Below are 17,694 nucleotides of genomic sequence, written 5' to 3'. Positions count from 1 at the left end.
ACGTTGAGGTAACAATGGTACTATTGAAACAAAACAGTAATAATAATGATACTGCTACTAAATGTAATAAAAAGGAGAAGGAAAGGAAGGGATAAAACCCAGGTAAGACAAGTGATGACAACACAATTGCTGCCCAATGCCAAGCTGGTCCCTGATCCACCATCAGCCTCCTCTTTGCAGGTGATTCCCCCAGTCCATATACTGGCATGATGTCCTATAGCATGGAATTGCCAGTTCAGGGCACCTGTCCCAGCCATGCTTCCTCCCACGTTTCTGTGCCTCTCCTCACTGAAAGTCCTTGACTTAGAGTAAACACTACTGAGCAATAACCTAACCATCAGTGTGTTGGCAATATAAATGATCAGTTAGCAATGTAAATTCTGCTACTGAATCCAAAACAGCCCTGAACCAGCTGATAAGAAAAACCCCAGCTTATCACAGCATCCTATGTAGGAAGAAAGCTGGTATGCACAGACCCAGCTTGGGTATTCTCACTCAAGTCCTAAACATGGAGTGTGGTCCAGGTCAGAGGGGGTGAGTGTCTTTCTTATGACAAACTCCACCCCATGTGTTTTAATCAGATAACCCTTTTTTTTTGTATGCCTAGTTAGTGGACAAGAGCATTAGTACTAGAAAAGGGGGGAAAAAAAGCCAACATGGAAATGGGTCTTTTATTTAGTCAAAATATCTTTATTTGGCTGTATTTAGCAGAATACAGCCCCATTATTTGCTCGTTATTCCCAATTTCTCATGTGTCCATTCTTTCAGTACAATATATTAACAGCTTGCACCTCATCAGCACTTTCCCGTTAAGGCTCCCAAAGCATTTACAGACAGCAGGTAACTAATCCTCACAACAACCATTAGCAGTAGGGAAGGAAAATGATCTGTAGCTGCAGTGAGAAGTCAACATCAACTTTTCCCAAGTTTTTCTTTGATTTCCAGTGTCTAGCTTGTATTATGCCAGGCTTGACAAACATGTGTCCCTGCAGTTGTATTTCATGCTTTTGAAAGAGAGAGTCATTTTGAGCACTCAAAATCTAGAGCTATTTATCAACATCTTTCTTCAGTAACTTTTGAAGGCCACAAAAAAAAGTGAGCAGCAGATCCAAAACTAGGAACAAGGCATAACTTCCAGTTACATGCTATACTAAGAGACATAATTCTCTGTAACTTACCTTTGGACTTCAAAGCCACAATCCATTCCCTTCTCCTTACACATTATTCTCTACTGGACACATTTCCAGCAGACTTCAGCCTCAGGTACTCACATTTGCATTTTACCAGCTAGTTTTATGTGGAAGTCTCCACAGTCATCAGTTCTATGTTTGGGTGACTGCAATGAGCATTAATGGAAAAAAAAAAACCCACCAGCACCCCAACAACCTACCAAGCAACAGGTGTGGTCTTTGAGTATTTAAAGCAAACTTCAGAGTTTATGGAAAAGTCTAGTATGTGATTGTTTTAAGGAAGATAATCTCAACCCCAGGCTTGATTCAAATGAAAGACTAAATATTAACTTGACATTAATACCTTCTTACCAGTAGTGCATCTACAAAGAGATTCTTCATTAAACCCTGTAAATTCACAATTGTACCTTGCAAACAGAATTACTATGACTGTTCAAGCAAACAATAATTTTAAAATATCCATTCAGTTCATATAAATGATATCTTCATCTTAGCTCCATCATAAGAAACAGGCATGGAACACAGACAAAACCTTTTCTTAGTTAGGTTAACACTGAAAATTCAAACAGTCTGACAAACACGTTGCAAGTACTTTAACAGAAACAATATAAAATTTCACTAGCTTAAAAAAACATCTAAATGAGAAATCCTGGTTATTTCACTGAATTGCTAGGCCCTACACTTTAAATGGTGCATTTACAGAACTATTCAGATGAATTAGGCTTCTTCACTAAATACTGAAATTCTGATAAATTGTGCAAGTATTAAAAAATATTAACATTTTAAATGTCAACATTACAATTTTAAATAGCCTTGCAAGTGCAATGTTATAAATATTAAAAAAACCTCAGAGCTACAATTTAATATAATTTATATGAGAAAATGAAAGTGCTTTTCAAGTATTTATGTTCATTTATAGCTGGATTCTCTTGTATATAACTCAGTGCTTAGATGGTACAATTTAAATATCAGTCTTTTTAAAAATTCTGGATGCATACATTTATCTGTATGGAATAAATGGTTTCATTTGCAGATATGTGTGCTAAATATTTAAATACAGAATACAATTTGTGATAAATATTTAAATATGAAATACTGTAAAACGGAAGTAGTATAGATTTTGTTAGCAATCACATCCTGATGGGTGTGTAATAACCTGACAATGCCATGGGAGCCCTTGAGCCATACAGTAATTGTTAATTCCAACAAAATCCCAAATTACACGGTAAATACTTTTTCTTCAGGAGAGACAAAAGCATGTGACCATAATAATTTCTGCCAAATTTGAAGAACTCGAAGACTGCATGATCAATGTCAAAAGCCATGGAATCTAAAGAAAACTTCCCAACACTTTCTTCAGTCAACCCTTAGCCACAGTCACTCTGGAGCACAGAGCCAGTGCTGTCACCACTGTCCTGCTTGCCCAGTGCTTGCTGTCACTCCCTCTCTGGCCAGTCAAGCACCATTATCATCACAGTGATACAAAAACCTTTGTATTCCTGTTTGCCAGCCAGAGCAAGGGTGAGGTACGTGGGGAGATACTTGTTTATTAGACAAGAAAACCAAACCAAAACAACTCTTAATGAATCATTATATAGTTAAAAGTGCACTGAAAATATTTCCTATTGAACCCTATCTCTCATAAGTGCCAGACTGGCATCTTAAATGATATCCACTTGAAACACTGAACATATGTAAGCTGATACAGGATTATTTAGATTGTCTTGCTGTTTGAAAAGCACATGACACAAGGCAGCATTGACATCTTTCATTAAGGATCTGGTGGTGCTGTAGTTTTATGGTGAAGATGCAGCTCAGAAATGACAAGGTTCAGCAGATGTCCCTGCAGATGCCATTATAAGATTCCTCCAACAAAGTGCTTTGTCATTTGCCATAGACAAAAGTCAAACTGTTGCCCTACCTCACCACAGTGCTGCCCTGGCAATTTTTAATTTTCTTTCCAGATGCAGCAGGACTTCAATAAATTATAGCTCTTCAGAGTTAGGCAATTCTTTGTAATAAATCAGTTTTATGTTCTGTGAAGAGTGGCCAGCATTTAGATTGGTCTCTTCATGCAGACCTGACAACGACTGATGATATTCTCTAGTTGTCCTGCTTTCAAAGTTTGTGGCACAGGTCTCCTAGAAGAAAAAACCCAAACATTCCATTTTTTTTCTTTAAAAAATAGGGAGAGACAATGAGACTTTGGATATGGAATTACTGACAACAACCTTGAAATTCTTGGCTCAAACATCTGTGTGCTACAAAATTACTCTGCACCTGACAAACAGGGGTGCCTAACCCGAAAGGAGTTACAAAGGAAGCTCCCACAGGTTTTGCAGGCATTTGTGTCCTTGGGCACTGGGATGCAGGGAAGTACAGTTTACCTGAACATTCTTCTTGGATTTAATGATGCCAACCAGAAACTGTAGGAATTTGTGTAGTAGTTGCATGTCCCCCTGCCATGGCACTCTATGAATGGGACGGCCCGAAATTCTTCCAGACAAGATCCAGGAGATGCCAATGCTTGGCCAGAAGCTTCTGAGCCAGCACTTGTGTACTGCAACCACCAAAACATTTTCATGAGAACTTGTCCATCAGCTTTTAGTAAACTGCCAGCAAAAAATTCCTCCTCTTTCTAAAACATACCATCTGTTCTGTGGTATATGTTGGACAAAATAAAATGAATGCAGATTCATTTGATAAAACTTAAAATGAAGCACAGAAGCCTTCTGAAAATTCAAGCAGATATGACATTTCTTAAGTCCCTGCAAAGGCCTTTCTCAGGTCAATGAAATGCATGAAACTAACCAGTACAAAGCCCAGAAAGGTGGCTTCTGTCCAGTTGAGTCCAACAGTAACTACATTACAAATAAACCAAATTGGTGAGGGTGTGTTTTCATATTTTTTATTGCACTGATCACTTCTCCCAACAGAAAAAGCAGAAAAGGCATTTTCTTTCTCTGATGTTGGTAAATGCTTGTAAAAGTAGCTCTATAATAATTTACAATGGTGTAAAATTGGCTAGAAAATACCATCTAACTTTGCTGATGTTGGAAACAAGTAAATTGTTTTAACCAAATGCTAAAAAATTCTCTCATTTTTTCCCAAGTTTATTATTATTACTACGTGGGGCCAAATCACAGAAGAAACAAAAACTTCACCCTAGACCTAAAAGGACTTTACACTATGGAAAAAAGAGGGGTTTAAAATTCCTGTACCTTAATTTTTCAATCCCTATGACATCCCACAAACATGGGTAACACAGATGAAATGCTACATCCACTATTATAAATATACTGTTAGTCCCATAAGCAGTTCTCAATTTGCACTTCCATTATGAACTTTCTTCACTCATATCTAATTATGGCATCAAACTTGCTGAGGCAGTCTGCTGTAGACAGGGTTCTGCATTTATTTTTATTTTAGCTTTCGGTGCACTTCAGCCCCAAATATGATTTTTGTAAGAACTTCCTGGCATGGAATTTGGTCACTTATTTCTATGTTTTTGTGTTCAGAACCATTTTAACCACTCCACTCTCCAAACCTATTTCCTAGATCTTAGCATAACATGTGAATGTGAATGCATGCAGTTATTTTTGCCAGCCTAAAATCCTTCAGTACTTCTCTTATCTTTTCTGCTTTTCCTCCTGCCACCTATTTTTGTGAACAGATCAGAATAGCTGTTTCTATGCTTTTGCAATTGAATAAGAATTAATAGAATTATTTTCTACTTCTCGGCAGAGGAAAAAAAATTAAAAGGATTTAAGAGTTATTAAGAAACAAATGAGCTCTGAAAACACCAATGAAAATGAGAGGACATAAAATTAATAATTCAAGTTGTTACATCCTTACCATAACAAAAGAAAAACCTTTCCAGAGAGACATCCAGCCATCTGGACATGCAGGAACTACAGTTGTTTGGCTGTGAACTGCTATTACCATTGCAGCTCCTTCACAGACAACACACCTGTGAAGGAAAGCACATACATTCAGTGCAGACATGAGAGAAAACATGAAAGCAGAGCAAACTTGTGCCTTCTAGGATGGTAGCCACCTCACAGCATAGCACACTTTACTATAAATGCTACTGCTCCCACAGGTTTGTGTAAATTGAACCCATATACCTCACCTTGCAATTGCTTTGCAATCTCCACTAGTAACACCAGACTAAAACTGTTCTAAGATGAGAAGCAATTCCAGAACATTTGAGCTTCTTAATTTTGCCTTTAACAAAGTAATGAGCAGTATGTTACCTTTTTCACATGCTCACTATTTTGTGTTGCTCTGTTTTAGTTCAAAGTTCTGTACTTCTGTACCTTTATTTGCCAAGATTAGAAAAAGTAATCTTTATTTCCTAAATGAGGAAACTGAAGCTGAGTTACTGGATTGCAACAACAGGGTAGGGCAGGACAGAAGATAAGAGTGCAAAGCCTGCCTTCCCACCTTGGATTTTGCTGCTCTAGGCCTTTCATGCTTTTAGGACTTTTCTCTGACATTGTTCTCCATCCTTCTCAGCTATTCCAAGTAACTAGAAAAGGCCGTGCTTGCAGAACAGCATTTCATAGCTGAGAACCTTCTGCTCAGTTTACAATGTTCTTCGCTAACTAAATACATCATCCAGAACTGAAAGCAGAACTTGATTTATGCTGTAATTCTAAATAACAAAGTTGTCTTTATTTAATCTTAGTCTGTCTCTAATATCAATAATGATAGGGTCTAAAGAAAACAATCCCTGCAATCAGTAGGACAGCGTGCCATTTTCTTATGCTGGCTCTGCAGCAATAGGCCCTGTGGTGGCACCCTAGCTTTATTCCAAATTTCCTGAGAGTATCACTGAGTATTTGACATACTTAGGTGAGCAATCAAAAACCAGGCTGATGACTTCAGTGCTTGTACTGGCTGAGACAGACAGGTCTTGCCTAAGATTTGCCACTTTAAACAATTTGTGATGCCTCTGTGGTTCCAGGGCAGAAGTGCTAAAATTCTTATCCTTTTACCTGCTTATCTGGGGCTCGAGTGCCCTGCCAGAAATGGGTGCCATGTCTGGTGGCATCACCACTGCAGTGGACAGCCAGTAGGAGTAGTCATTGCGAGAAGCAAAGCTACAAACATCATTGGGGCTGCAGAACAAGAATGGCATGGTGCTGAACCTCTGCAAGCAGCTACCAGCTGTTCCTGGAGGACAAAGGAGGAGAGGTTTGTGGCAGAAGGAGATTAAATTTACTGCAGTGACCAGAAGAGACACACGATGGCACCCAATCTACTATAGGGAGAACTAAAACAGTTATTAACTATAAAAAGTGTCTGTTCAGTAAGATTATCTGAAAACAAAATGCTTCTGGCTTATACAAAAATATCTATATAACAAACCAGGGCTAAGAACAAAATCTGCTAAAACAATACAATCTTCTTGAAGGGTATCAGCCCTTGACACAGTAGCAGGGACTCAGCTGCTTAAACAAGTTTCTGGTGACATTATTCACACCCTAAAGTATCCCACTTAGGCTCCAAAACCCACAAGATTCTCCTTCACATCCTGTGGTGTTACTGTCAGCCCTGTGTCAGCTCAAATGTTGTCAAGGTTATATATAGGTTATATGTGTTATATATGACAAGGTTATATGTATACTAGACACCTATCCATAAGTAACTGAATTCTTCCTCAAAAATCTCTAGGGATATCAACAAGGGAATATAGGAGTGCAGGAAAGAAAAGTGTCTTTTAAACCATGATTCCTGAATTGACTCCAGGCCCCTCTGGAGACAGATGGTTGAAACCAATGTTTATCTCAGACACTTACTGTAAATTTGGTTTCAGGACAACTTAGCATTACTGGACTCTAAGAAAACAATCTGCATTTTTTTTACCAATACAGTACCAAGATCTTGTCCATGTGCTCGTTCATTTCCTTGTACAAAAAGCAGTGAATAGCCAGCATAGATCTGGGATGTCCCATGTGGGCACGAAGGAATCTTTGTTGTCTGACTATGCCGGGTAAAGATAAATCCTTTTCTTGTTGGACCAGCAGTGATAGTACCTGGTGATCCAGGTAACCCCTGCAGACCTGGAAAGCCAATCAATCCAGGTTGTCCTGTGGATGAGAAATAAATATGTCTGCAAGTATTATAATTTTGTTTAAATTTTCATTTCTTTTAAATTTGTGAAACTGCTTGAAAACTAACCAAAAAAAAATACCAATTAACAAGATACAACTTAAAACCTCATAGCATATGTTCCAGATATAGGAATTCCTTCAGACTCAGCTCAGGCAGCTTTACACTGCATAGCTTTATGGCATAGTGAGGTATTTTAAAGAACCATGGCCATTTTAACCAAAAAAAGCTTAAAGTAAAAACATTTTGTGATGCCTAAATAAAAATATTTTGTTCTATTTTGATGTAATAAAAAGTCACTCTGGTACCTGCAGATTTCAAGTGACTAAATGGAAGTGGTCAATAACAGAAGAGCATAGTCAAGGCATGTTTCTGTAAATTATTATTTCAGTTGTGAACATGCATCTGTTAAAAGCTAAGTATGTGCTTACATATGTCCCTAAAGTTACTGTAAATGTTCTGTAAATGACAGAATCTCAATACATGTAAGAGGAAGGATTTACAGAAATCAGCAGTACAATTTATCTGTAAATTCAGTTAGTACCAGTCAAACAGAGATTCTGCTTTCCTGTACCTCTTGGTCCTGGAAATCCCCTGTCTCCTTTTGGACCAGGCAATCCTGGATGTCCTGGGTGACCAAAACGGCCTGGTAGACCTTTTACTCCCTTGGGTCCTAAATTGCAATCAAGAAAAAATTCCCCAGAGGCATATGGTGAAGATTCAAGACATGTCAGATTTCTGTGCAGAAGTTTTTTTCCACCAAATCAAAATGTTCTCCTGAGCAGCACACACAGACACATGATAAAAATATACACACAGAGATAAAAATATAAATTACCTTGTAGTCCAGGAATCCCTGGAATTCCTTGATCACCTGGTGTTCCTGGGACTCCTGGCAGTCCTGCAGGACCCTTGCTTCCTGGGATGGAGAATATTTTTCCAGGGAATCCAGGTGGGCCTAGCAGCAAAAATATAATGAAGATCTATTGCTTTACAATGAGAGAAAGCAAACAAATTACAAAACAAACCACAAAACAAACCAAATAAATCAAGCTATGTCAGCTGGTATTGGAAGGAGAAGAGTTGATTACCTTGCTGGCCCTTTGGTCCCCTTGGCCCTTCTGCACCTTGTGGTCCTGGGGGTCCTTGATTACCCTTTTCTCCTAAAAGAGAAGACTGAAGATATTTCTCTGGTTTAAAATGTCAAAACAACTGTCAAAGTTTCAGAGGCTTGTTGAAGAGTCCTGCATAATCCATGCAAAGTTCCCAAAGGGTAACACAGCCTATAGACTGGTTTGAAATGTGAAAGTGGTTTTTCTTCACACCTCTGCTGCAACTGCATAATTTAAAGATCAAGCGCATTTAATTTATAAGATGATGCCTATCTATATGAAGGTTGTTCCATAAACCTAGTTTAAATTCTCAACTTTAGACTATATCCTTTCTATTTTACATGTTTTTGTCCCTGGATTTGCAGCCTTCAAGTGGAGTTCAGCTCCCTTTAACCCTACTGTCAGTTATGCTGAAGGCTTTAAGAGAGCTGTAGAGTTTTTGTTGAGAAATTTGATGTCATTCTTTTCACTGAGCACAATATGAGGTTACAGATCATGCTCCACAGTTCTGCTTGAAACAAAAGAATTAATTAAAAGTATTTTCATATCACATCGGGAGATTTGACATATGTGAAATGAGAGTTTTTGGCTAAAGAAAGTAAGATTACTGTCTGTGTGGTGACTTTGCCAATTAGAACAAATTTAAAATGCACAATGGTTAGCATGGATCACTAACAGGTAGGTTAAACAGGTAATGACAATTCTGTGGGACTGTAAATCATGCAGCTGAGAAATGGGAATACTGGAGTAATGCAGGCCTGCATCATATTTAAATCACTAGAAAATTGTCTAAATGAAAAGGATTTTTCATTTAGCTAGCTATTGATTCAACTTACCCTCAGGAATATGAAATTAATGAAGCCAATACATTTAACAGTTCATCTGCTGATAAACTGTGAGTGAGAATTTATTTGGAACTACTCTTACAGCAAACAACAGACCCAGTGCTGTAATTATGATTAAATGCTCCTGAGTTCTATAGCTAAGAGATTGTCAAAAAGTTACATTTTCTAGCAGTGGTGGGATATTTCCAATTGGCAGACTCAGTGCCAAAGTCCTTACAGCTCATCACTCACTAAGGACAAACTTGTTTTGAATTTGCCTGAAATGGAGGTTGTGGATGAGTCAGCCTTTCCTCACCTGAGCTTAAGTTAGGACCCACCCAGAGTGTGCACCTCAGTGAAAACTCTTAGTGAATGCTTTCACTTAGACCTGACTTAACCCGGGCTGTCATGGCAAAACCTTGTGTCTCTAGAACCCCTCATACACAAATACAATTACAACTCAACATGTAAATGATTGTATTTGGCACACAGGAGTGTACATAATAAATACATTCATACCTTTTACACCTGGGAATCCAAGAAATCCAGGGTCCCCTCTAGCACCAGGATAGCCTGATCGACCTTCTATTCCCTGCAAAACAGAGAACATCAGTGATAAACAGGAGCAGCATTTTCACACAATGAAATACATTCTATTTTTGTTCAGAATATTCAAGGCATTATGTTCACAGAATATGCTGTAACTAGAACTATCTGCTCCACTTTTAAGCATGTCAGAAATTGCCATATTATTGTTCATATTATCCTGTAATACAGACCAGCCAAGGAAATTACATACTAGGAATTAGAAAAACAATTCTTATTGACCCACTTAAGCCCATAAAACTGGCTTCTCATATCCACTTTATTTCCTCCATAACAAGGTGTTTTTGTGAAAATGGGCGGGAGGGGACGCTTGTTCGGGCTTATTGTTTGTTTAGAGATTTTGGAGGGTTTTTAAATGGGTATTATTATCTTTTCATGGTAAGAGCAGACTAACAATGCAGTAAGAAGGAAACAGTTTTCCTTTCACTGACTTTGGGACCAGGAGGGCCAATGTCACCAGCTGGGCCCCTTGGCCCTGGAATTCCATCCGCCCCTCGGACACCTTTGCTTCCTTTCACGCTGAGAGTGGAAAGACCAGGAAGGCCTGGAAAACCAGGAGCACCTATACAGAAACATCAGAGTAAGGGAAAACTGCTGCCAATAGCTTTTCACCTAGATTGCACACAACACAATGTAACATTCAAAGGCTCCATAACAAAACTCACGTTTATCACCTCAGTGATTTCCAAGGAAATATACATACTTTTTAAAAAAATAAAATTTTTCCTAGCCTGCTAATTTAGTCTAAAATCAGAACTTACAGTACTCTTTAACACTACAGGCTTTTGCATATCCTCCAGTTGTAGTTAAGTCTGGAATCACAGAATCATTTACACTGGAAAAGACCTTTAAGATCATTAAGCCCAATTGAAAACCTAATACTAAGCCATGTTGTCACTTAGCATGAGGGGCACTTAGGGACATGGTTAAGTGACAATATGGTTTAGGTTTAGGTGTTAGGCTATCTCACTTTGTTAAAGTTGGATCTCAGCTGCCTCACGAACCACATGGGAGGAAGCAAGATAATGCAATCAGGTGGGTTCAAAAGCTTATAGTTATTTTAATTTAAATGTCACTGCATAGATCCCGTTGTTTGCAATGGTAATGTTGCATTAGCTACTAAAGGACCTGTTTAATTATGAAACTCTCTTGGGGGAATACCCCTTTCAATCTTGAATTCTGAATAGGCTGACTTCTACTTTAAATTATCAGTATATCATTTCAGACAAATAAGGAGTTCCAACGACACACCTGGTCTTCCATGTGCACCAGGAATACCTCTGTTCCCTTTCTGGCCAATGATTGCCATGCCTGTGGTGCCTTGAAATCCAGGTAACCCCACTAAGCCAGGAGGTCCAATGGGTCCTTGATCTCCCTGATGACCTTTCACACCTGGAGGCCCAGGAAAACCAGGCAGTCCCATGTCCCCTTTGATTCCTGCAAAGTGTGGATATCACATGTGGAGAGGGCTGTCAAGACAGTGAGGTGATGTGACAACTCCAAAAATGCATTCCCTATATGGCAAAGGTGGAATTCAGCCCTTGTCTTTAGTACAGAGAAGTTGCCAAAGCCAGCTTGCTACCCTAAAGCAAAATAGTTCTGAGAAGACAGGACTCACAGCAAGGTACACACCACTTTTTTAAATTAAAAAACCTCACAAATAAAAAAAACCCCGCTCCATTTCAGAGATTGCTCATCCCAAGGAATAAACTTGAGAGGAGGATAAACAGACCAGAGAAGGGAATATTTATTGATGAATAAGTAGAAGAAATGCTTCTTTGTTCAGAACTAGGAAATCCTTTAAAACTGGATCAGTATGAATGCAACAAAATAAGAGACTATTCCATAAGGATATTGTTTTAAAGTCAATCTTAGAGTGCTTTTAATTTTACTTTTTTAAAGTAAAGCAAATCAGTGGATTTCTACCAGCACTAGAAATACAATGTAAAACCTAAAAAATGGGAAGAGTCCTTTTTCTGTTTATCAATATCAAAGGGAAGATGAACAAAATCAAAATGCAACCACTGCAGCTTTCTCAAAATGTGCTTATTCTGAAAGATCTTCTTTTGATAAGAACCTACTCTGGTAATCCAATTATATATCACAATAACATTTCGAAAGCTGTAGAATGTGTATATCACCTTCACAAGACCACAGAAGTCAGCTCCTTTATTTGCCTTTTACAACAATCTAAACTTTACAAGCAACCACCCTTGACATTTACTATACAGGACCAAACCATTGATCAAAAGCACAGAATCACTCTTGATTTCCTCTGACACTCTTAGTGCCATTTCAAGCACCTGAAAGCAGGAGGGGACTTGATGATGGTTCTGGGATTTAAAAAATAGGCTGCTGCTTTTCAAAAAGGCAACTCACCTCTACGCCCAGGAATACCTGGAAAACCAGGGATCCCTCTCCCTGGTGGTCCTGTAAAATATTGGGTCACATTACACTCAAAGTCCAAAATAATTTTTTGAAAACATCAGTTTTCTAATATTTCATACATTTTTTCAGAGATCATGGAATCAAAAGGTAGAGTTCAGATGTATGTAAAGTAAACTGTTTTATATCCACTTCTCCTATACAAAACCACAAATTAAATTTTTATGTTTTTATTTATAGGAAGAACACTTATTGGGCAATCTTATTTGAGGTACATTCTACAAGAAGAAGCTATTTTTTTCTTTTCAGAGAAAAAAAAAAAACCCTGCACACTTAATTTAGTTATTAAGAAAAAATAAAAAAACAAATGTAAACCTATAAAAGAAAATACTTTAACAGTGATTACTTCAAACAGTGATTACTTCAACGTGAGAATACTTTCTAAATACTATGGATGCCTTCTAAGTATCTTCTTGATACTAGGATGCAAAGAAAAAATTTTCAGTGTAAAATTCTGTCAGAATTCAGTGTAGGACGAAATCTATCTGAACACTGATAACATCAGGAGTGACTTTTAAATGAAAGCTTTCACAACCCAAGGTGTTGGTCATGACAGCTTTCACTATTTATGCAGGAAAACACTGTGATTCCTTTTATTTTATATTCATGCAAGACAGAAGATTGCTTTGAAAGGATTTTGGTTGATTTAAACTCTGAGATTAAACCCATAAGAGCTGTTAACAGCAGTATTTTGACTCTTGCAGACATGAACATTTTTAGGTGACATTACAACACGTGTAGAATAGAGTATTTGTAATGCACTTGGGTCGTTGACTGCATGTACAAAAATTACATAGAAAACCACTTATAACATTCTACTTCTAAACTTAGTTTTGGCTCCACAGAAGCTCCTTGGTGATCCTTCCCAAATCATTCTTGTCACTATAATTACAGAAAAAAACCCAATTGTCAAAGAGAATGAAAATACTTCACTGCTGTTACCTGGTTCTCCCTTTACTCCTGGGGGACCAGGCATACCATCCTGACCTTGAGTACCCCTTTCACCAACAAGCCCAGGTTTTCCAGGGGCTCCAACACCACCTGTGAATTACAATGGAGCACAATATCATTTTTACTTCTGTAACTTTGCAGTGAGAAGATTTGATTCCCCTTTATTAAAACTTAATTAGCTCAGCTACTTCAAAGATAGGGGTAGCTGTGTTGGTCTAAAGCAGCATATAGCAGCTTGTATGGAGCTCAGTGGACTTCAGTGGATTTAACAGCCCCACTACTTTCACAGACATAATAAAACCTTCAGTGCATGCCTCTCTGTTGCTACATATGCACACTGCCCCTGAGGTACAGTTTAGTTCTGTTTTAGTTCTGTTGCTTTAGCAGACAACTGCAACTCTTTTTTACTCCAGTTAGTTTCCTTCTCTTCATCTACCTATATCTTAGTTTATTATTGTCTTTTAGGAGGTAGAACCTAAAGAATATAATATTTACTTATAAATAAAAAAAGGGCTAAAAGCTTTCCAGTAGTGAAGTAAAATTAAAACTTTTTGCCTCAGCTGAACTAATAACGTTGAAAATGGGCTGTGAAAAGGAGGCAAACAAAGCCTCAGACTGAACTGCAATCCCAAATCCAGGGCAGTGATTTAGGAGAGAAGCTATATACCATACCAGGAGGGCCTGGGACTCCCTGCTGTCCTGGGCGGCCCTGGCATCCTTTAACACCAGGATTTCCAGGGGGTCCACACTGCCCTGTGGGAAGAAAGAGTGTGGCAGAGGGGAAGTGGCATCACCTCTAGATCCAAACTCAGTTTAGAACTTTGCTGGTGTTTCTGCTTTGGCCAGCAGCAAAAGTTCTCCAGGTGACCCAAGTTGGCCTGGCTGCTGTGACCACAGAGGAGCTGTTGAGGTTTGCAGCAGGCAGTGTAAGTCACTGTGCCACCCCCAGGCACTCGTGCACTTGAGGAATTATCTTCTACAAGTGTCACCAGCTCACCAGCCCTCCAAAAGCACCCCATACCTGGGATTCCTGCACCTCCAGCTTCCCCTCTGATCCCATGTGGTCCTGGTACTCCTGTAAGCCCTGGTTGACCCTCAGAGCCCTTTTCTCCTTTGCTGCCAAAAACTCCTGGAGGACCTGGATCTCCCTAAGAAACAGTTGCACACACACAGGTAAAGAATCACAGTGTGGAATAGAAAAATCACATGCAATTTACATGTAATCACATTTCATTAGGATTTTCAGACAAAAACCAAAGCAGACTAAATACAAGCTCTTCTCAAAATATCACTGATCTTTTAGTTAAGATCTATTTTAACCTTTACAAACCAAGTTGGTTTTAGATTTTTCCCTGGCACAGACTTCCCTTCAATTTTATTCTACCCACTCTTCTTTTGATCCAAACATTCATTCCTTAGGTAATATGCAGCTATACAAAATACTGAATTGCATTTTTCTCCTTGAATTCCTACTGACTTTTTTCATAGTAATCTCACTGCGGCTACCCAGCTCATACTGAAAATAAACAAATCATTTAAATTACAGGACTTATAGAGGAGTTTACAGCCTCAGTCATAGGTAAAAAGACTTCCAGTTATTCAACAACCAGAACATGTGGAGTTAAACTATCCAGCTGATCTAACTTAAAACTACTGGTTTGTTCTTAGCAATGTATATATGACCAAACGTAGCATATACTGGATGTAATACACATTACTAAGGAAAAAAAAAAATCTTGTGCAAGGATATTACCAAACTATCAAAACCAAACAGTACAAGTTTTATAATATAAAACTTCTGCATTTGCTAAGATGAGTTTTTGATGTACTTTTTAAGATCCTTGTTCTTAATGAATTAGAACTTTTACAGAAAGCAAGTTACTTCAAGATATTTCATCTTTATAAATAAGAAATTCTTGCACAAATGAAGTGAAATACAATGAAAAAAAACTTCTCCTGAGTAATGACACAATAGAATTTTCACATTTCTTACCACTACTAAATCAACTATTTCTGCAAACTCTGCAGCTCTTGCTTACATGTTGTTGCTTACATAGTCAAAGGCTCTGCCTAACAGGAAAGTTTTTGCCTTTATACCTTTGGGCCAGGTTCTCCTGGAGGCCCAGCAGATGGGTACCCAGGATCTCCTTTGTCACCTGGAAAGCCACCATAGCCTGGTGGACCAGGGTCACCTGATGGTCCTGGAAAGCCTGGAGATCCCTTCTGGCCTTTTGGACCTGGAAAAATACCAATACTGATACCATTCTTAAAAGAATCATAATTGCATTTCACACTCCGTGTTTTGTGAGCTATTGCTTATATATAGAGATATTAATGCTTCATTAAAGTAATTTAGACTGTGATTTGATTTCTAAAAAGAGGTTCTTACATGTAAAATATATAAATTAAGGAATTTGGATAGAGAGGGAGAATTGCATTCTGCAAGTCAAGCAAATGCTAGGGTGAAGATAAGTCTATGGATACTTAAGAGTAAATCTCAGTCTAAGAATTGTGTGGTGTGCTGACAGTAACAGCTCAGACCTGTGCAAATGCTTCTAGAGAGCTTTATGAATTTGTAATATGTCTTGAAAGAAAATGACCTGGAATTCCCATGTCCCCTTGGTCTCCAGGTGCACCTGGGAATCCTTGTCCTCCAGGAATCCCTGGAAGACCCATAAATCCCTTGGCTCCTGCAAGATGAAGAAATAAATGTCATGTTAGAACTGTCATGGATACAAAATCCCCTACCACACACCTACTATTACACCTCTAATAGTGTATTACTATTACGCAGATAATCAACATGGAGCCATTTGCACACACAGATAAAATTATCATTATTGTTTTCATAAAGCCAAGGAAATAACAAATACCTTAGGTATCAATGTTAAAATTAAGGTTTGTGACCATGGCACTTTGGGGCAGCCACTGCAATATATTTTAGCTGAATTTGATCAAGATCATGAATTTGCATTTATGCACTGGACTCTCCTTTCATTGCTTGCACTCCAGTTCAGTTTAGTTTTGTGCATGGAACAATCACATTATCACTTATGACAGATTTCTCATGACTAGGATATAGTAAAAAGCTGAGTGTGACCTAAGCAATTTTCCCCTCGCTCATCTTGAGATTCATTTAGCTAAATTAGCACTCAGTTTAATGACTAAAAGATCCAAATACATCTAGAATGTTCTGTGAATATCCTTTCTAAATGCCAGTGTGCCAAAGCCTGACATTTTTAAAGCTGCTTTTCACTGGAAACCTGCTAACTTTTGAAATACAAGTCAAATATGTAAGTTTTGAAAAGGGAAATATAGTTCATCTGAAATTTAAAAAAAAACTAAAATAGTTTTTGTGCAAAATTGTAAAATTTTAGAATTAATTTTTAAACAATGTTGCAAATTCAGACGTCTTTTTGCTTTTTAGAAATATTAATTTTTATTCATTGGTTTCATCAGCTTTTAGATTTATTTTTATTCAGGATTTAATATTATTTGCTATTTGTCATCCTAAACAATGGTCTATATTTGAAAGAAAGCAAATAATAATTTGTGATGGCTGCTGTGACATTCAAACTGCAGCTTTTGAAATTGCCCAGTTTCAGAATTCTCAGGAAAGCTTGAGAGTTAAAGAATGTAGTGCTGCTTCTGGAGCCAAGCTGGTGTGCAGTGGAGCAGCAGTACCTCCCTGCCCACATGGCACAGGGAATTTCAATACACAGATTCCATACCTGGTAGACCAGGCATTCCTTCAGACCCATCAACACCCGGTGGACCTTGCACACCAACATCTCCTTTTTCTCCTCTCACACCCATTTGGCCTTGAACTCCTAAAATGAAGATTCATTTAAAAGACATTACAAAACAACATCTTGGAATATAACTTTTGTACAATGTTTAACATTCTATACCTCTTTAAGCTAATGAAACAGAAGTAGAGCATGGGATTTTCACTCTGAACACACATAAGCAAAACACAAACTCAAATCCAACATCTTCTGTATTTTTCATGTGAAGGCAAAAGGAAGTTCCTGAAAGCTTCCATAGGAAAATACCAATAGAAAAAGCCAGACAGCATTAGTTAAGCATCTACAGCTCATATAGAGAGTTTATATTAATATTGCAAACAAAGGAGTTTTTCTGGCAGTCAAGTACTTCTGAGCAGATTTAATGTCTTTGCAATCCAGCCTCTGGTTGGTAAGTACAGCCATTTCTGTGCTCACAGGATAATACAAATGTAAAAACATGAATGTAGAGCATAGATGTATAGAAGCCTCCTGGTACTACTGACATATTATTTAGCATTAAAATAAGAGCTTTTTAAAGGAATTGGGACTTACTAAAATTGAACTGAATATTCAATGTAATATCCAACTATTCCATAAATAGGAAGGCAGTTCTAGCGTTTTGCAATAATTATTTCAAAACAATGTGAGTACTCTCAGCAGT

At 38.0% G+C, this 17,694-nt stretch overlaps 1 protein-coding gene across 1 annotated transcript in view; it reads right to left on the bottom strand.

Annotated features, from left to right (window-relative positions):
* Positions 1 to 548: 548 nt before the first annotated feature.
* Positions 549 to 17,694, bottom strand: part of COL4A3 (collagen type IV alpha 3 chain) — a 54,733-nt gene continuing 37,587 nt past the window's right edge. Inside the window, exons 35-52 of the mRNA XM_074547079.1 lie at positions 16,977 to 17,075; positions 15,846 to 15,935; positions 15,343 to 15,482; positions 14,267 to 14,393; positions 13,918 to 13,998; positions 13,237 to 13,335; positions 12,229 to 12,279; positions 11,101 to 11,286; positions 10,281 to 10,411; positions 9,763 to 9,835; positions 8,399 to 8,470; positions 8,146 to 8,265; positions 7,882 to 7,980; positions 7,073 to 7,285; positions 6,191 to 6,368; positions 5,046 to 5,160; positions 3,578 to 3,750; positions 549 to 3,331 (exon numbers count right to left, since the gene is read on the bottom strand). Of these exons, the coding sequence (XP_074403180.1) occupies positions 3,247 to 3,331; positions 3,578 to 3,750; positions 5,046 to 5,160; positions 6,191 to 6,368; positions 7,073 to 7,285; positions 7,882 to 7,980; positions 8,146 to 8,265; positions 8,399 to 8,470; positions 9,763 to 9,835; positions 10,281 to 10,411; positions 11,101 to 11,286; positions 12,229 to 12,279; positions 13,237 to 13,335; positions 13,918 to 13,998; positions 14,267 to 14,393; positions 15,343 to 15,482; positions 15,846 to 15,935; positions 16,977 to 17,075 (2,132 nt within the window). The 3' untranslated portion in view covers positions 549 to 3,246. The remainder of the gene's footprint in view (positions 3,332 to 3,577; positions 3,751 to 5,045; positions 5,161 to 6,190; positions 6,369 to 7,072; positions 7,286 to 7,881; positions 7,981 to 8,145; positions 8,266 to 8,398; positions 8,471 to 9,762; positions 9,836 to 10,280; positions 10,412 to 11,100; positions 11,287 to 12,228; positions 12,280 to 13,236; positions 13,336 to 13,917; positions 13,999 to 14,266; positions 14,394 to 15,342; positions 15,483 to 15,845; positions 15,936 to 16,976; positions 17,076 to 17,694) is intronic.

Source organism: Zonotrichia albicollis, chromosome 9, assembly GCF_047830755.1.
Source record: "Zonotrichia albicollis isolate bZonAlb1 chromosome 9, bZonAlb1.hap1, whole genome shotgun sequence".
Classification (NCBI taxonomy): domain Eukaryota; kingdom Metazoa; phylum Chordata; class Aves; order Passeriformes; family Passerellidae; genus Zonotrichia; species Zonotrichia albicollis.
Note: the sequence above shows the minus strand (reverse complement) of the source record. Positions and strands in the feature narration are given on the sequence as shown.